The sequence below is a fragment of the Colletes latitarsis genome, chromosome 1 (genome assembly GCF_051014445.1).
Source record: "Colletes latitarsis isolate SP2378_abdomen chromosome 1, iyColLati1, whole genome shotgun sequence".
NCBI lineage: Eukaryota > Metazoa > Arthropoda > Insecta > Hymenoptera > Colletidae > Colletes > Colletes latitarsis.
The window spans coordinates 53,486,336-53,505,327 of NC_135134.1; the positions used below are offsets into that span (position 1 = coordinate 53,486,336).

Below are 18,992 nucleotides of genomic sequence, written 5' to 3' on the forward strand. Positions count from 1 at the left end.
TCGACGCGGAGGAGGGCGTCGTTAAGTCGTAGATTCCTGCCTACGTCGGTTACCTGTAGGCGTTCGATTCGAGACGTCCCGTATTAACCTTGGATTTACGTCAATGCAGGGGCGTTCCACGGTACGGTGTAACGTCATTGTCACGAACTTATACGCGATGCGTTTATTTCGACCTTCATGAGCCTCGCTGACAACCTTTGCCGCAACGGGGTGTGAATTTCCCTTTCTTTTTTAGTCGCGTGCCGTACAGATACTCCTACGCGGAGATTAAAGCTACGCAAGTAGTGGAACAAAAACGAACTTGCAAGAAAATCTCGACGAGTGTCACGGTAATTCTGTAGCGACTTTTCTCAATTTGTACTACGACAGAAACCCACGTGAAGCACAACTAAAACACCGCCCATATTTAAAAGTGTTCTCGGACTTTTGTATAGAAATGCTAACAGAATCAATCGTATCGGTTGAAGGAAACCAAATTTATATATTTTATACGGATAAGGGGAACAGTAGTAAAGGTCCTTGACCTAATTATTTGATATAATCGATAGTGTTAAAGAAACGTGTAGACTTAATCGACGTTAAAGGCCTATGCTAACAAGTTGAAAAGGGCTCATAACGCCCCGGTTAGCTCTTGAGATTGTAACGTAAAATTAAAAATAATTTTCTTTCTACTTTACTTTTGCCTTTAAAAATAATTAAAAAACAATTGCAATTCTAAAAATCATCGAAATTTTGTATGATTACTGACATTTACGTTAACTGCGTAAGGTTATCATAAAAACACAGAGACGTCAATAATGACTTTAGAATCGCAGAGTGGTGATTCAGATCCTGAAGAATGAATTATAGTTCTTAAAACCGGTCTTTTTATAGTTTCTTTTGAAACCGATTATTGTCCTCTTCTCAAGGTTTCCTGACTACATTTTCATATTTTCTGAATAAACTTTATCCTGAAATACGCTTTTTTTCAGGACAACTATCATTATGCCATTGCATTATACACAATTGCTTCTTTTTGCACTATTCAAATAAAAACACAGAAATGACCGTGAATCTATTTTCTGCTTCGAGATAAATCCATTGTGATTGTATAGTATTGGAGAAGAATTGCGAATTATTCAAAATTTGGAAAAGGAACAGTAGTTTCCATGCATACTTAACGAAATCTCTTTGAGGGGACGATGGACATTTTTAATGCAAACAGAGTTTTCTTTCGTTTGGCAAAGATGTTTTTCTTGGATAAAAATGCCTTATTATAGAAACCAGAGAAATATTAATATTCTTTACTAGCAAAGTAATACTTTTCTGCGTATACAAAGTGTATCGATATTGTCCCGCTGCTTTGTAAATGAAACTTGGATAGGTGTAAAGAGCGTGGTATTTCATTACGCCCGCGCTTCGATTCCAAACCTGTGTAGTAGAGTCTTGACCCGGCAAGTTGCCGAGTGCCGCTTACTTGGTATATACTACAGTTTAGATGTTCTCAATCGCGTGACCCCCCTCCCCACCCCCTCCCACCCGGAACAATATCGTTCGTGGATCGCTTTCAATTCTAGCGACCTTCGCGAAACTTGGCTTATCCGTCATACTTTAAAAGTACCAAAATTTCGTAACAGTCTCGCGATCGTTATTCGTCACTTATTTACAACGGACTTCGATATACTTGGTTCAAGCTCGATGACGAAGCACAACAGCATGATACAAACCAATACGCGAGATACCATCGATCTTACCGTAAACAGAATATCGCTTACACGTAATAATACGCAGAGCGCAATAGAGAGGGCGATAAGAAGCGTTTTGCGACAAGGTTGACGACCGGCGTGCGGCAGCACCTACGCCAGGAGCCGCGAACGAAAGCCAGAGCCACAAGTAGAGTAAATGACTCACCACGTGAACGCTGGAGAGACCGATCGGGTCGCTTTGCTTCTTGTCCGTCTTCTTGGCTTGCCGTTTCGCCTTGCTTTCGAGGAAACGTTGTTTCAGCACGAGCGTGTCTTGTATGTTCTGCTCGCAGAGTCCGTTGAAACTCTGATCGAATCTCGGTATACAATCGGTTTGTCTTCGCCGATAATTCTCGATCCTCCGTCTGAGACGATCGACGACCGCCTGCCTCTTGGGGGTGAGTACCTCACCCATACCAGGTGCTTGACCCATTTGTTGCTGCAGCTGCAGCTGTTGACCGGTTACGTTCAACTGGCCGGTCGTGTTCAGATCGTGAATCCCGGCCGATTGGCCGATAACGTTGCTATTGTTATTGGTGTTAGGAGCCTGGCCCACGCAGACCGAGATCGAGCCAGGCGCGGTGCCGGGGGGGCCTTGCGGGGGCTGGCGGGGCAGGAGCCCCCCGGCCTCCATACAGCCCCCTAAATCCACCGCAGGGTAAGCCAGCTCAGTGAGAACCTCTGCTACCGAAGCGCCTGACGCGCGCTACTGCTACTGCTGCGACCTCGTCTCCCGCCGCTGCCCTCGAGCCGAGCATCCTCTGCCACCCTGCCAATGCGACGATCCTCAACTTCCGGTCAAGACGCATTTGGAATATGTCGTTGTCGTTCGCGCGTTACAGTCCTGTTGCGCACACCCGTTCGCTCGATCGGCTGTCGCTGCTCCGGCGTCGATCACTTCAAGACCCTCACTTTCATTCAGTCCGTTCAATGTACACGGTACTTTCCCGCACAACACAACACAATCGCCTACGATATCCAGTCGATGCGGATAAAAGGAATCAGTTCGCGGAAGTTCTATCTCCCTTTCCTCATCTTGGTGACTTTCGTTCGGTATTGATATCAATCGCGAAAACGCAGAGACGCGCGTGAAATTGTAAACAAAGTTCGTCACCCTTTTAACGCGCTCAGGCTCGCGGCAATGTTACGTTTAGTCGCTGTTTTCACTGTCCGGTTGTTGACATCGCGACGTATCGCCGATAGATACTGTTCGTCGCGTTTTATTCCCGACGCCACGTGACTGAACGGTATACCGTGAAGTCCGTGTCGCTCCAACGCGACCAGTCACCGCCAGTTCAGCCTCCACGCGAACGCGCTTCGCACGAGATTGCTACGATATTTTCGGAGTCGGTAACGTGTACGCGATGCACTAACTAACTCCGCGCCGTCCGCGTTCCATCGTCCCGTTGACAGCGCAACAATGCCCACGGGTCGCGCGATACCATTTGTCTTCCGGGTAAAGAGATTTTCGAACTGTCACTCTCGACGAGACGCGCGCGAAGATTCGACGGTAGGACGGAACGTTCACCGCGCGCGACTAAGTTCAGGGCCTGGAAACTCCGCGTATACAAGAGGCGGCCAAATTGCGGCGCCATCTGACGGCGATCTCGACAACTAACCGGAATTGGCGCCATGTATGAAACCCGTCTTACCATATATTATCTTCGACATAGTTACACAACACGTTACAATCGATCAACTCTAAAAGCACTGTTCTTCCGTTTTAATATTTTTCCTTTTTCATTGGCAAGCGCTTTACGGTAAGGTATACTGTCAGAAATTACTAATTTCTCAGCTTTAAAAGATTATTCAGCTTCGTACGTTCGAATGTTCAATATAACAGTTTAGTTTGCTAACCCAATGTGAACGTTTCGATCCCATTGTTTTAGTTTTCAAAACTAAATGCATATTATATTTATATTAAATACGTTGACCGAGCGTCGACAACAACATGTTGTGTACTACCTGCTTTACAAACACTCTTAAACATCGTTCCATCTCTTCGTTAGGCACTTAGTTGATTGAATTAACGTCTCGTTTGTTAATTAACTTATTAATTTACTGAAGCAAAGTATGCGACAAAAGGAATTTTAAATAAAAATCGTTACCGTTACAAACGTTCCAGACCCCGATGTTCTCGTGTAAAAAATACCTTTCGACTAAGTCAGTAGCGCGATCGATACTAATCAACAGACTTCAGAGTCAATATTACCCCGATGAAGGATCCCAAATGTGTTTCCAATGCCCTCTTTAGTTGCTAAAGTCTAACTAAAACGTCTCGATAAGAGCCTCTCTCTATATTCTCGCTCGCGCTCTGTCTATTTGTCTTTCTTTGTCTCTCTTTCCTCCTCGCTCGTTATTATCGTGTCGTTGTGGGAGGGATGGGAATCGGGACGATAGTGGGAGTACGCGACAAGCCTTTCGCGGTTTAATATCGGCTCTGGCTCACGGATCAGGCACACGCTTTACCAACGGAAGGCTTTCTTGCGCGTAGAGACGGCGTACGACCGTCATGTCGACCGTGAAGGAAGGTACGCTGCATACACGGAGAGCAGCAGCGCACGCGGCGCGGTGAATCCCCCGATTGTCCCAGTGCGTCGTCGAGTGCGCGTTGGACGTCACAACAGGTAGTTGAGCGAGGGCAGCGTGCTCCCGGCTCGTCTGTAAAAAGAAAGGTAAAGACCGAGGGAGGAAGCAAGAGGTCAACAGACGGCACGAGTGTGCTGAAGCGAGAGAGGAAGCGTCGGCGGAAGAAGGGGAAACGGAGGGAGAAGCAGAAGGAAGACAGACGAACGGAATATACTAGAAGGGGAGAAAGATGGGATGGTAACAGGGAGGGGTTTCAGTGTTTGGCCGGATACCTCTGCACCGTGCTTTTGCACAACTGCCCGTGCCACGGAGCTTCGAATCTAACATGCACGAGACGGGTTACTCACGCGTCCCCTCGTTCTTTCTCTTTCTCTCTCTTTAGCTCACGTATTTCTGAACTCCCCTCTTCTGGCTCGTCGCAATCTCTAGCACAGGGAAGCGTTTCCGCAGTCTGGCGTTGAATCTTTTTTTAAATTCATATTTAAACCTTTGAGAATTAATCTAGCGACGCCGAACGTAGACCAAATATTGGTGTTTTCATATTTTCGCATTTAATTCATAAGATATTCACCTATTAGTTTTCACGTGCGTACAAAAAGTCATTTACATTTGAAATAAAATATCTGTATAATGATTTTTCGCATACATAAAGCATTTTTGTAATGCGCGTATATCGTTAGTTAATAGTAAGTCCGAGTGTTTTGTACGGTTGCAGTATATTTTTATATGAATAAATGCAAGATATTATTAAAAGAACACTTGTAAATCGAATTAGTGCATGTGTTAATTTAAAGATAAACAAACTTTTTCTTTGAAATTATAGAAAAATAACTTTGAATGCGTTAAAACAGGAGAGTATATTATACAACTGGTAAATTATAATTGCAGATAATGATACAGGGGCATTCTAGCAGAAGAATTGCAAACTATGAAATGCATCACCTGCCGACTGCGAACCAGTTGCATGTGTTACCACCTTTGCAGAATTAAATGTAACTAAAAACACAGCCCAATCGATAAAACGCTACATTATTCTGTAAAAAAATCCGAAATAATTTTCAAAACATAATCGCACATGTACCGTTACAATACTTTTATATCTTACATTTATGTACTTTGTATGAAATATGTTACGATGTAGTAACAATTCATATCATATAGTGATAACATAACCTGTAGTGTAATAACATAACCTATAAATGCAATCGGTGATTGTAGTAACGCGTAAAATAAGATTTAATGTATACAACTATTTATTTACATATTGTAAATAAAATTGGCTCTCCATCGAAATCCTATGTACATAAAATTTGGTTCCAAATTATAGACACGTTAAATATTCTCTTCAAAGTTTCGAATAGATTTTTTCGTAAACAAAGTTTTCAAACATATTGTATGATTAGTTTAGATATAAATATAAAACATGGATCTTAGTAGTGCGAAAGATACTAGGTTCCCTTTTATACCCGGGACAAAACCTTCGATAAAAAATTCGCAACTACTCATTTCAACTGGAATTCCTTCTTTGGATCATATAATAGGTTTGTGTTATTTTTTCTATTTCACTAAAATTAAATAAAGTTGTTTTTTTATGTTATATTAATTTTATTTATCTTTTCAGGTGGTGGCTTACCTATTGGTTCCCTATTTTTAATTGGTGCGTATAAAACTACTTAAAATTAAAAAATTTTTTTATGTACAAGTATATTATATGAAAAATAAATTTCTATTTTCAGAGGAAGATCGATATGGTATATATGCAAGAGTTATGTTAAAATATTTTATGGCAGAAGGTGTGGTCACGTCTCAGCCATTGCTTGTAGGATCCAAAGATACAACACAGTTAGTATCAGAGCTACCAGCTGTTATAACAGATGTTAACTCCACCAATCAACCTCCACATTTAGATGAACAAATGAAAATTGCTTGGAGATACCAAAACATGAAAGTAATCGATTCATCTCCAACCGGAGGACAAGTTTTTGGTCATTTCTATGATCTTACAAAGACAATGCAAAAAGAAGTAATTGAGAAAGCAGATATCACACAGTGGTATGATGATAGTTGTCCTGAAAAAGATTCTGTATTTGAAAATTCGGCTTATTCAAAACTATTAGAATGTGTTCAAGAAACCTTGACAAAAGGACAATACTCGGTTTCGGAAATGCTTTCGAAAAGACAAGTTTTAAGAATTGTAATACATTCTTTAGGATCTAGATTATGGTTTAGTGATTCAAAGGATTCTTCCCACCAAGATTTATTGAAATTTTTATATTTCTTTAGAGCACTTTTAAGATATTCTTACGCGGTTGCGGTAATAACCGTACCTGTAGACTGTTTAGATAATTCGGTAAGTTTTACGTAGGAATTTATATAAATACGAAATTATGTATCGTAATCAATTTTTAGGATGCCGTTATACAACGAATCGAGCACTTATCGGACATTGCTATTAGACTAGAATCGTTTATGGGCACTCAAAGAGAAGTAAATCCACTATTTAAAGACTACCATGGCTTACTGCACCTGAGAAAGTTACCTGCCTTGAACACAATAGCTCCGCATAATCCCGATTCGCGGGATCTTGTGTTCAAAATTCGTCGCAAAAGATTCGTGATCGAGGTGAATAAAATTTAATAAGCGCTTCTATTTTTAGTTTGATCAATTATACATAACTTCGTACTCTTTGTTTCAGATTTTACATTTACCAGCTGAACTTGGAGATTCCGCTCAACGAGAACAAGATGAAACAGCATCGCTGGTTGGATGCGCTAGTCAATCGCGTAAAAATTTATTGGACTTTTAAAAATTAATGTACAGAAATATTTAATACAGAAATTCATACACAATAAAATTGTAGCTTTTAACTCTAACTCCCTTTTATTTTTTATTTCAATAAATAGTAGGAAGTATACCTCAGATATGTGTTGGTACTGTTTGCGCTATTTTAACTAGAAATACATACTGCGGTGGGTGAATTAATGTAGACAGGAGGAGATAGGCTCGGTGAACACTCACAATGATACGCGTAGTACGTTTACGTGTTCTGTAGTATGATACGAGGGACTGAGAATTATAGTGATGCGAGTCAAAAAAATAAAAAAGATCGACCTACACCATGATCCAATACCCCGGTAACACTTTATCTCGGTCAACCATAACGTTCGATTTTATATTTTCAGCTTCCCCATCGTGAAGTTTGGAAAACACGAGTCGTATCTGTAACAATCGCATAAGTACGTGCATATGGACATTTCACCCCTTCCCCATGTTTTTTTGTTCGATGCCTTTCTATTTCCTTCCGGTTCCATCCGGTCGGTCGCGCATGAGGGCACGCAACGCAAGCGCACCTACAGATGCCAGTATTCATATAGCACTGTGTAAGCATCTATCACGCGCGTGGTTTTTAGTCCTCCAGTTAACGCGAGTAAGTACGCTTCGGGAATTGGAGAAAGCAGTAAGTGTACAATAACTGGAGAACAAATTCGAATGAATTGCATTTCGAGCGTCAACAGTTTCGTTTATTGCGACGATTAATGGAGTGTCATCGCGAAGGATTGACGTGACGAATTGTCACCGGTGCCTTGTAATCGCGCGCGCCAACAAAAAGTAAGAAAACATAAGAACTCGATGTAATTAAAAGACCGCGTACTCTAAAATGGAAACCAAAAACTTTGGACTACCACGAATCTTCGTATGCTGCTCGAATATCATTTTTTTGGTGAGTTAAGAGTCTTTTTTTTAATCTTACGAATACTCAATATGGGCCCACGATACGTATCAATCTTGTAGTCCAATTCCAAAATAAACTTACAATTCTCTTTTTTAAATATGGTACAATTCGTCACAGATTATTATCTCCGTTTTCAGATATCGGGTTTCGCGTTGATGTCATTGGGCGCATTGTTATTGGCTGACGACAAACGCATTCTGCTGTCACGTTTGTTGGGACCGGGTGACATACACCCCGAGCAACCACTTTTCTACTATTTGGCCTTTGCCGTCGTCGGTTTGGGATTTTTAATCACTCTCGCGGGTCTACTGGGATGCTGGGCAACCTGTCTCTATAACCGATGCGCTACTGTCTCTGTAAGACACTTTCTTTTTACTAACGACTATAATTACACAGCTGTTATCATACATCAGCGGAGCGTTTCCCAAACTTTTATAATTACAGAACACTTTTCATCTTAAGATATACTTATGGAACACTCACGCTCTTTCGTGGTTATTTGAATTTTAAAATGAATATTTTAGCTTTTAAAACAGGATCGTAACTTAAATTAAGGGTTGAACCGATAATATAAAATAAACTGTGCCTGTTGAAATTATATATGCTATAATATTAATCACAATTTTTCGCGGTATGCCTGTTCACATTGCACGAAAAACCAGTTTTCTGTGAAGCATACTTTGGTAAACGCTGCATTAGTGTATTTTATATGTTCGTGTTTTCGTAACGATATAATGTACATCATTGATATTTTTAAAATTTCTACAAAAATGGACGACAAATGGATTGTATAGGCATCGACGTTTCGTGTATAACACAGTGCATTGCACGTCGTTCGCGTCGTAAACGCGAGTTTTAATCGGTAGAAGTCAAGGTCTGCGCGATCTACGCGGTTCTTCGTCAGACCCTGACGATGAGTTTGCTCAGCAGACCCGACTGAAACCAGATTTCCCGCTTTGCAGGAATACGGTTACGCGTCGCTGCCCGGAAACGGATCTACATAAGTCCGGGCACGCGTGCTCACGGAAGGAGGGCGAGTCCGTGTATCATTTAAAAACAACAATTATTCAGGAGCCGCTTATTAGGCGAACGCGTGCACCGCTCGTGAACGCATCTTAGTCAGCACGTGCAAACGTTTGCAAACGCGATATAAAAGTCAGATGCACGATGCGAAATTGTAGATGGCCAATTAGCTGTGAATCTGTAAATGCGAGTATTTATTAGTAACAGTCTGTTTACAAATTACAGTAAAAGCTGTTAACCGTTCGAATAGCAACGAACGGAATATCGGTCTAACGTTTCAGAAAGTACGCACTATGTAGTCAAACACTGCAATCGTTTGTTTACTGTTCTTTCGAAAAGTATTTTCTCTTATGTTTCTATTAGGTCGTTCCATAAGTAATGTGGCGCTGATTTTCAGTGCAAGAAATTAATACTTATGTTCATTTTCGATCGTATATGTATTAACGATTGCTTTCTATAATGTTTTCCCATCTATCATTAGATGCTTTGGTCTTGTATTTTCAGTATTTCATGGCGATAATTCTGCTGGTGATCGGTGAATGTACCGTTTGCGTTTTGGTCGTGTTTTGGCCACACGTTTTGGGTATCGACGTCAGGCCAACGCGATTGATACGTGCTTTGCAACGCAGCTACGCCGTTCCTGGTCGAGAACAATTCACGGCAGCCCTTGATCTTGCACAAACCTCGGTACGTCCGCGTTAATTCGAGATAATTCGTTTCGTAACGAATGGAAGAGTGACGTCATTTACGATTAGTAATCAAGGAAGGTGTGCCCCGTGTGCTTTCCCGAAACGCGCAATCCCCATGGACGTATCGTAGAAAGCAATTACGCGCACACCCCTCTGGCAACGAATACCGCAAATTGCATCGACCTTTTCAGTTTGTTTGCTGCGGCATAAACGGAAGCAGCAATTACGGCACCTCCTGGTGGCGGCTGCAGGAAATCGGACGAAGAGAATTAGTGGTACCTCTCAGTTGCTGCGCCCTGAACAACGCCAATGAGACGGACTCCTTCCTCAACCCCGAACCTGCCAATCTTACTCTCTGCCAGGCTTTGAACCCAGCCGAACATCAATACGCCCGACACACCACGGTACGTATGCTAATCAGGAAGCAATTAAATCAATGAAAACAACTGGATATAAACATTGTAACGAGCGATCAAGATTTGTCACGTGCTAAACCATCGATCAACACCGAATAATTGTAATCGTTGACAACTCTGAAAGTAACTATGCGTATTCGTAAAACCCAAATTACTACCACTACTACAACTACAGGTGCTTAGACCCGCATGAAAATATCACAGGCCTAAGGGATATTCTAACGGATGCGGGTTGCGTAAAAGCGCGTCGATGGTATCGTATCTGGAAACGAGGGCGTCGCGTCGAGGCCCCTCTATATATTTATTCATTTATTCGTACAAAGATGTGGAAATAGGGGGTTGAGTCCACGAGCATTGACCAATTTCTTACGAGATTCCAACGTTCAAGTGTATAATTGATTGAAAAATCGCGCCCGCGCGTCTGTAATTAATGTCCCGTTATTGGGAGAAAGTTTCTTTATCTTTTGTACGCGTCGGGCATTAAATTTCACGCGTCCGCGCAGAAATTGAATACAGATTGAAATGTCATCGCGTGCCGACGTTGTCCGCGAATATGATGACATTATCATATAGAAGCGTACACTGTGACGCTGTTGCGCATTATGCGGGACGATTCAGTTTAATCTATAAATGGATACGTTTCGAAAAGTAGGTTGAGTGGAATAAACTTGAATGTATGTGGACCAAGAAAATGAGGTGTTGGAATATCAAAGAGGTACACGTACGTTCGCGTGTATATTACAACAGGTATTACTTGCATAGGGTTGTTTGGAGATGCTCGAGAAGTGGACGCAAGATCAAGCACTGATACTGCTCACAGTTGGATTGGCTGTGATATTCGTGGAAGTGGGCGCGCTTCTAAGCACGTTCTTCGCCTGTTCGAAAGGTAATAAAAGGGCTAAATCTCAGGCCTCGACGTTTACGTCCACGCAAACCTTGAGTCCCTTCAACGAGAGCGATCACGATTTCGGTGAGAAATTATATTTTTTGTACCCAAATCTTTTACCACGTCCATCGACTTATTTCCTAAAAGATGTTGCATTATTCATAGGCATGGGGATCGAGAATCGAATGCACGTGGCTGGAACGACGTTCGGTGCTAAATCATGAAGGTGGCTAGAGGGCAGCGAGGGTAAATTACCAATCGACGTCAAGAATGCAGACACGAAAACTGCGTCTAATCTACCTAGGCTTAACGATGTATCGCGATTCGGGCGAAGTATAATCGAGGATTGGAAAAATCCGTCGAAAAACAGCGACGACGTACTGCGAAACGATCAATTGTACGAGGAACGCGCGATCGATGTGCCAAACTATCCTTCTCATCAGAACTATCTCAAGAAGAACAACGATTCCGTCAAGGTTCGCCAAGATAAGAAGAACATTGGAAAATCGAAGCAAAACAGTGGCACTGTTAGAAGCATTCCGATCAAACATTATCAGGCATCGATAGCGCACAATTTTGGAACGCTCAGACGATCCATGGCGCCTCAATTGCAATTTGAATCGTCGATCTCCGAGCCTGAGAAGGGTCTCTGCTCTTCAAAGCATAAAATCAACTCCACGAACAGTACGAATCTCCTCCAAAATGAAACCAAACATGCGTCTCAAGTTCCGCGAACGATCCACGTCTCGAAGTATTCAGAAGTTATTAATCCAACTAGGCGATCCTGTCACTCCTGCGACTATCAGCGCGAAGTTCAAAGCAGAAACAGCAAGACCGCCTCTAAATTAAAGACGCTGGACAGAAGGATAATTAAAAGCGAGCACAACGTTTCCACGCGAGGCAATGATCGAGGTTTTAGCGACTTTGACGATTACTTTCATAAGTCTAGCTCGCGAAAGGTGAATTCTGGTCACCGAAAATCGAACGACGTGAAATCTAGGGACCAACCCAACAACGAAACAGTGAAAAACGGAGGCGCGGGACATTCGAAAAACGACGAGGCATGCGTCGACAGTAAATGGGGAATGATCGATTTGGAACGTGGACACGTTGGTCAAAAAATATCCGCGTATGAAGAGAACGCAAGATGCAGTGGGCGCAACTGGGATTTCCACGACAGGTACCAAGTATTTTCGGAGACGCCAAAGCATCGGACTATAGGTGTACCACTGGTGGGAATGCATAACGCGTGTGGTTTGCCCGTCGTGGCTTCCTGGCATGATCACGAATTGTTGGAACCTCTGCGAATTAGAAGCAGAGTCGTAGGTACTCTGAGACCGATTTTCAAAGGTCATCGCGCGACCACTAGCCTTCGCCATCGAACGCATCCCAAGAGAAGAGCACCGCAACCGAATCACAGTATTTCGAAATGCAATCGGTCGCCAGATTCAAGACACTCCGATAAGAAGGCCGATTATCCGTCGATAAGGTCGCTCGTATCTTACGACGTAGGCGGTAGCGAAGTTAGAAAAAGAAGAAAGCGTCGTCCATCGTTCAAAGCAAAGAAAACGGGAACGTTTTCTTCGAAAAGTTCTATAAAGCGCACGTATAAATCACATGCAAAGAAAAGTAAGGAAAATTCTATGGCTGGTAGCACTCGTCAAAGATCGTTTGAAGCCGAAAACAACAAAAGACAAACTTTGTACGCGAGGGATGATGGAGAAGACGCCGTACAAGTTCTAAAGAATTTGTGTTTGAATCCTTTGGCTCGTACGAAATCAGAAACTGATATGATATGGTGATACTAATCGATTGCGCATTCGTGCCTTGATCAGTCACGTAAATATAGGGATGTAATACAATGATTCGATTAAAATTACTCGTTTACCTGCATTTTGTATGCATACTTGCTATATGGCGTTGAATTCGTTATGAAAGACGTATATTTTATTTGTTTTGTAAATATGTTTAGAGGAGTATATATTGTATTCTTGAATAACATAATAAAGAACCCTTGCTACCCTCCTTGGAAAGACCTAAATACGTCGAAGAAGTTATGAAAGATAGTAAGATGAAACACTTGAACTTGTAATGTTATGTTACATTGATAATCATAAAATTTGTGTTTGATATTAAAACGATTGTGCTTCAAAAGTTATTGAAATAATTAAAAGCGATTATCTTGCGTCATAACAACTAGTCTGCCATCTGGTAATAATTACTAAGCCGGAAATTTTCTGGTAAACTCGAAAGCATGGCTACCGCATTCAGATTAAGACTTGCAGTTAAATTAGGGAAGACTCTTTCAAGACCGTTGAGTCGAAATTTCGAGAAGGAATTTTTAGAAAGACAATGTCGACGGCTTTCAGGTTTGCATATTTTTACACTATCATGTATTTATTGTTCTATAGTCAGCTCATGAGGTTATATAGCAAATTTCTCATGCATTTAAACTGAATGTTTGTATGATACTATCACAACTATCTCCTCTTAAATCACATATTTCTCGAGTATCCAATTTTTACATTTTTACAAACTATTCTAAAGTTCCAAATAGTAACTTTTTAAATGTATAGGTGTAACCAGTTCAGCAAGATGCTTTTCTTCTCAAACTGCAACTCAGACTACGGAGTATCACAGTATCATAAAAGATACAGAAAAGCCTACAGGTACTTGCAAACATTTTTGCCTTTTCTTATATATTTTGCAAATATGCTCTAATGTGTTCCTATTTGTTTCTTGTTAGGTCAAAGTAGTAAACATGAATTTCAGTCTGAAACTCAAATGTTATTACAAATTGTTGCAAAATCCTTGTATTCGGATAAAGAGGTAATTTAATCTTTGATTATGCTGTCTTATCTATTGCTGGAATTAATATTTTATATCTTAGTAACTTCCTTGTTTCTTGTCACAAGGTATTTATTCGTGAATTGGTCTCTAATGCTAGTGATGCTCTTGAAAAATTACGCTATGTTAGATTAAGTGACACCCAGGCTGCAGAAACTGCTGGAGATAGAAATTTAGAAATTCATATTGCTACAGACAAACAGAATAGAATCCTCACAATTCAGGACACAGGAATTGGAATGACTCGTGAAGAACTAATATCAAATTTAGGAACTATAGCACGATCTGGTTCTAAGGTAAGAACAACAAAAGTATAATTTAAAGTATTTTTTAAAATTTGATTAATTTAAATTCAAATAATGGCAATTAAAAAAATAAAGATGTAACATTGCCAATGTCATATTCTAATTGCAGGCTTTCCTAGAGAAATTGAAAGAAAAACAAGATGCTGGTGATACATCTCAGATTATTGGACAGTTTGGTGTTGGTTTTTATAGTGCTTTTATGGTTGCTGATAAAGTAGAAGTATTTACTAAATCATATGCAAAGGATGCAGAAGGTCTTTGCTGGACGTCTGATGGGTAAAAACAATATATCGTGATTCACGAATATTGTTAACTTTGTGCGATAAACAAATGCATAATGTGTTAAAATATTCTTGCATATAGTTCCGGTAGTTTCGAAATCTCGACGGCTGAAGGTGTTCAACCAGGAACAAAAATTGTTATACACTTGAAACCTGATTGCCGAGAATTTAGCGATGAAACTACAATAAATCGTGAGTATTTAAAATGTCTACAAAATAAAATTGTTTCCCTTTATATAACATACTATTAATGTTTATTAATATATATTAGGTATTATTAATAAGTACAGCAACTTTGTTGGTAGTCCTATTTTTGTTGATGGTAAAAGGGCTAATACTATTCAGGTAAATTTGGGAGGATCTGACTTTATCTGCATTTTTTAAATTATTTTACATACATGTTTGTCAATGTATTTTCTATTGTTAGCCACTGTGGATGTTGGATTCAAAAGACATTACACCGCTCCAACATGCTGAATTCTACAGATTTATTGGAAACTGTTTCGATTCGCCTCGATTCATTCTACATTATACGACTGATGTTCCGCTTAGTATTAGAGCATTATTATATTTTCCGGAGGAAGCACCAGGATTATTTGACTTGGCTCGAGATACATCAAGCGGCATTTCTCTGTATAGTCGTAAAATCTTAATTAAAAGCAAGGCAGAAAATATTTTACCGAAATGGTTACGTTTCATGAAGGGCGTAGTTGACTCTGAAGATATTCCTCTTAATTTAAGTCGCGAATTGTTACAAAATAGTACTTTAATTGGGTAAGAACAATAAAACTAATTTAATTCTTTCACATGGAACAATCATTTTCATTTTTTCAAATTTGTTCTATTGTAGAAAATTACGGGATGTTTTAACGTCGCGTATTTTGAAATTTTTAAACGAACGATCTCAGAAACAACCTGAAGACTATACTAAATTTTATAAAGATTATGGCCTTTTCTTAAAAGAAGGTATCGTCACCAGTAACAACCACAGTGAGAAGGTAATGTCACCCTAACAAGTTTAAGATTCTTGCATATTTTATAAACTTTCGTAATTACATTTTTTCTAGGAAGAAATATCGAAACTTTTACGATTTGAATCATCTTCTATGCCACCGGGAGAATTAGTTAGTATACCAGACTATTGTAAACGTTTGCCCGAAGATCAGAAACATATATATTATCTGTCAGCACCAAGGTAAAAATTATGACATTCCATACATATTATATCGGATAATTCATACAAATAATTGTTGAAACAGCTTCTACATTGATTTTATCCCTTTTAGCCGAACTCTAGCCGAGCAATCGCCATATTATGAATCTCTCAAGAAACGAAATGTCGAAGTGTTATTCTGTTATGAGTCTTATGATGAATTGGTTTTAACGCACTTGAGAGAGTATAAATCTTGTACCTTAACATCCGTCGAAAAACAAATGCGGGAAGATTCAGAGTCAAGTAAACCTGATAATCTTGGTGAGTACATTGTAACTTTTTTTTAATATGCACATGTTTAACATGTTTCTTTTTTACATGTAGCAATCAATCAAGAAGAAATCAACAATCTCATGGGCCATATGAGGAATATTTTGACAAAGAAAGCTTCTGATATTAAGATAACGAATCGTCTCGAATCGCATCCATGTGTAGTCACGGTAAAAGATATGGCAGCTGCAAGGCATTTTGTCCGTTCTCAGAGTCATCAATTAAACGAAGAAATGCGGTATTCTATCCTTCAACCTCGCTTTGAAATAAATCCCAATCATCCTATCATTAAGAAACTCTGTCAGCTGATAAAGTCAGATCCGAAATTAGCAGACCTTCTTATACACCAGGTATATTTTCTTTTAAATATAAAACGACTGTGATCTATTTACTCATTAGTTTGACTAATTTTATATTTAATTTGTTTCAGCTGTTCACTAGCTCTATGGTTGGAGCGGGTCTAATAGAAGATCCCCGGATATTATTAGCCCCGATGAATGAATTATTAACTCTCGCATTAGAGAAACATTAGTTTAAGCTATTATATTGATAGAATTATTATTCAATAAATTACGAGTATTTTGTGTATATATTTTAAAGAAAATTTCCATTTTCTAACTGTAACATTCGCCTTTTTACCATTACAAATCATCTGATTTTATATCTTATCACTTCTAAGAAAATAATTATATTTTCTTTTATTGAATTCATTTACTCTTCCTTTCTTGCCACAGACCAAACCTTCAACATTCTTTCCCTATGATTTTAAACTTCTATTGTTTTTTACAAGGGCGGTAAAATCACCGAGGTAAACGAGTAGACCTTTCACCTAATGTATTTTTTAGAGCCCCATTACCATTTCCGTGTCATTCGTAACGTTACCAACATATTTAGAAATGAACACAAGAGGAAGTGAAATAGAAAATGAAATTACATAAATTTTAGTATTTTTTAACGTTATCTATAAAACTAATTATTTGCAAAGATAACTAGACAAGCAACGCGAATAATTTGTATTTCGTAACGCTAATAGTAAACCGGTAATTAATTTTTATCCGCAACACTACTCTGAAAGCAAACGCGAAAATATTCATCGTTCGCAACGCTAAATGTAATCACGATAAATTTAAATTATGCGCAACGCTATTTTTAAAACAAACGCGATCATTTGTGTTCCGCAACAATAACACAAACCACGATCTGCCTCAAAATACTGGCTGTTGATCTGAAAAACTACAAGTACTACAACTACAGGCGACAACAGTGACATAATAGGAACATGGAATGACTCTCCATCCTCATCCGAAGATGAAGATGAAGAACCATTCGTCGCAGCCCACTCTTGCGACAGTTTGTCAGGGCCTCTTCGACTCCCGAGAGTCTCTTCTTTCTTCGGCGGTCCTGCCAAAGCCTGAAACTTAAACCTACGCTCGAGATTCCGTGCAATACACAGTCCTCCAACGATTCTACGAATCGTTATCAGAACAGGTGTGGAGAAACTCGAGCGGGACGAGCGTTTCGAGGATCCTACCGCGAACGAACGCGACCGCGAAGAGCGACTGTAAAGCCGCGCGATTCCAAGAACCGAAAGTGCAACCAACACAAACGGTACAATCCGTTTGTATCAGCTAAAGTTTCGATTCTCCAAATCGAACTACTGACCCTACCTACTTATATCTAACATACACACCAGGAAGTAAGTTACCTACCTACCTAACGCTATATTTAAAACATTGCAAAACTCATTCTCGCAAACATACGCTCCACGGTTCTCACACATACTGTCCGGGCGCAAAAGCCTACACTAGAGAGGACGCCCCGGGGTTCCTCCGACACCCGAACATTCCATACAACATTCACACTCTAATGTTTACGTACCAATACCTGAAATCAACCGACAAAGACTAGTGATCATTGCGTATTTCATGTGACTTTCAAATAATAGAATCTTTCATAAAATGATTTTCTACATTCTGCTGTTTAAAATCAAGAAACTAATTGTATTTACGTTTCATTACATATTTTATATTATCGTCTTCGAGCATGCAAAAAGTATAAATAGAATTTTATTTGTAAATTATATTAAACTTTTAAAACGACGCAATTCCGCAGCCTAACCACACACACACACATATGTGGAAATTGCGTCGCGCACGATACACTATCCAATGTCAGTCGCATATGTGTATGATTAGTAATTATAAACTAAGTCATCGTGCCCTTTGCCTTCACTCAGCCAAGTAGCACCTGGGCACTTTGGTGAATTTAGGCAAAGAACACGGAAAAGTATCCTGAAAATCCTGCACTAAAAAAAAATGGTTACTGTAAATACTAGCGAATAACGAAATAGTATTTATATATTCTTTCTTATTCTATTTCTTTTACTGAACTTTATATTTCTGGTAAATAAAGAGCAAAATTTTAATATACAATAATAATGAACAATATTATTAGCAAACGAAATTATTTTGATTAAAATTGAATTATTTAAGACGAAAGGCTTTACAATAAAATAATTTATTTTGAAAATGTAGGGAAAAATTATTGAAGCAAATTCATTAAAATATTTAATCCTTGAGCAATTCCGTTGTCAAAGTGTATTTTTTAAAGATGAAGGTAATACGTAATGCATGTTACTTTGACTCAAGAATTTACCCATCGCGGAACGTCTTTTTGTACATGAATTGTAACATCAAATTTTTTAATAACAAAAGACTTTAATGTCTTCAAAAATAAGTCATCAAATTACATTTTCATATAAAGCACGAACAATATAAAAAACCATCAATATTACAAGTCAAAGAATTTATTTTTATATTTTGACAAATTTCACGTTATATTAAAAATCGAGGAGCACAAAAAGACCCTAGCCTGATCTATAAAATAAAACAATATACATATGTTCCTATTCACGGGTATAAAAAATACCCGTGGTCACTACTCGCCAAAAATGCTACGTATACAACCGGGCACCCGTGTTGTTTCGGACCTTTCGCCCTACAACATGATTGGGCAT

At 39.4% G+C, this 18,992-nt stretch overlaps 4 protein-coding genes across 10 annotated transcripts in view; 3 read left to right on the plus strand and 1 right to left on the minus strand.

The window, feature by feature from the left end:
* The window catches only part of Mam (neurogenic protein mastermind), a 202,794-nt gene extending 199,810 nt beyond the window's left edge, over positions 1-2,984 (minus strand). For both annotated transcript variants that reach the window (XM_076770024.1, XM_076770015.1), the window contains exon 1: positions 1,891-2,984. In XM_076770024.1, coding sequence (XP_076626139.1) covers positions 1,891-2,358 — 468 coding nt within the window. In that variant the 5' untranslated portion in view covers positions 2,359-2,984. The remainder of the gene's footprint in view (positions 1-1,890) is intronic.
* Positions 2,004-7,150, plus strand: Elp4 (Elongator complex protein 4). 6 transcript variants are annotated; one of them, XM_076770072.1, is made up of 6 exons: positions 2,004-2,122; positions 5,202-5,854; positions 5,935-5,970; positions 6,050-6,663; positions 6,723-6,935; positions 7,009-7,150. In XM_076770072.1, exons 2-6 carry the CDS (start codon positions 5,737-5,739, stop codon positions 7,117-7,119), a joined length of 1,092 nt encoding a protein of 363 aa, XP_076626187.1. In that variant the 5' UTR covers positions 2,004-2,122; positions 5,202-5,736; the 3' UTR covers positions 7,120-7,150. The 6 variants fall into 6 exon arrangements, with proteins under 6 accessions (XP_076626187.1, XP_076626178.1, XP_076626161.1 ...); XM_076770063.1 differs by lacking the exon at positions 2,004-2,122 and adding an exon at positions 3,239-3,358; XM_076770046.1 differs by lacking the exon at positions 2,004-2,122 and adding an exon at positions 3,380-3,484 and having other exon boundaries at positions 4,219-5,854.
* A 589-nt stretch (positions 7,151-7,739) lies between these two features.
* LOC143347522 (CD151 antigen) lies at positions 7,740-11,363 on the plus strand. Its single transcript, XM_076776781.1, has 6 exons — positions 7,740-8,034; positions 8,184-8,402; positions 9,574-9,756; positions 9,950-10,162; positions 10,937-11,144; positions 11,226-11,363. Exons 1-6 carry the CDS (start codon positions 7,972-7,974, stop codon positions 11,282-11,284), a joined length of 945 nt encoding a protein of 314 aa, XP_076632896.1. The 5' UTR covers positions 7,740-7,971; the 3' UTR covers positions 11,285-11,363.
* Positions 11,364-13,282: 1,919 nt separating this feature from the next.
* Positions 13,283-16,580, plus strand: Trap1 (TNF receptor associated protein 1). The gene is made up of 13 exons (XM_076766396.1): positions 13,283-13,429; positions 13,637-13,729; positions 13,807-13,889; positions 13,976-14,203; positions 14,322-14,488; positions 14,576-14,685; positions 14,765-14,838; positions 14,921-15,267; positions 15,344-15,491; positions 15,561-15,688; positions 15,780-15,967; positions 16,031-16,326; positions 16,407-16,580. Exons 1-13 carry the CDS (start codon positions 13,315-13,317, stop codon positions 16,506-16,508), a joined length of 2,079 nt encoding a protein of 692 aa, XP_076622511.1. The 5' UTR covers positions 13,283-13,314; the 3' UTR covers positions 16,509-16,580.
* The last annotated feature ends 2,412 nt before the right edge of the window (positions 16,581-18,992 follow it).

Bases quoted from the DNA above. Each gene is read 5' to 3' on its own strand.
- Elp4 (XM_076770072.1), top strand. From the start codon at position 5,737: ATGGATCTTAGTAGTGCGAAAGATACTAGGTTCCCTTTTATACCCGGG. The intron at 6,664-6,722 runs GTAAGTTTTACG...ATCAATTTTTAG, and splicing joins TAGACTGTTTAGATAATTCG to GATGCCGTTATACAACGAAT. The intron at 6,936-7,008 runs GTGAATAAAATT...TCTTTGTTTCAG, and splicing joins GCAAAAGATTCGTGATCGAG to ATTTTACATTTACCAGCTGA.
- Trap1 (XM_076766396.1), top strand. From the start codon at position 13,315: ATGGCTACCGCATTCAGATTAAGACTTGCAGTTAAATTAGGGAAGACT. The intron at 14,204-14,321 runs GTAAGAACAACA...TTCTAATTGCAG, and splicing joins TAGCACGATCTGGTTCTAAG to GCTTTCCTAGAGAAATTGAA. The intron at 14,686-14,764 runs GTGAGTATTTAA...AATATATATTAG, and splicing joins CGATGAAACTACAATAAATC to GTATTATTAATAAGTACAGC.
- LOC143347522 (XM_076776781.1), top strand. From the start codon at position 7,972: ATGGAAACCAAAAACTTTGGACTACCACGAATCTTCGTATGCTGCTCG. The intron at 9,757-9,949 runs GTACGTCCGCGT...CGACCTTTTCAG, and splicing joins TTGATCTTGCACAAACCTCG to TTTGTTTGCTGCGGCATAAA. The intron at 11,145-11,225 runs GTGAGAAATTAT...CATTATTCATAG, and splicing joins CGAGAGCGATCACGATTTCG to GCATGGGGATCGAGAATCGA.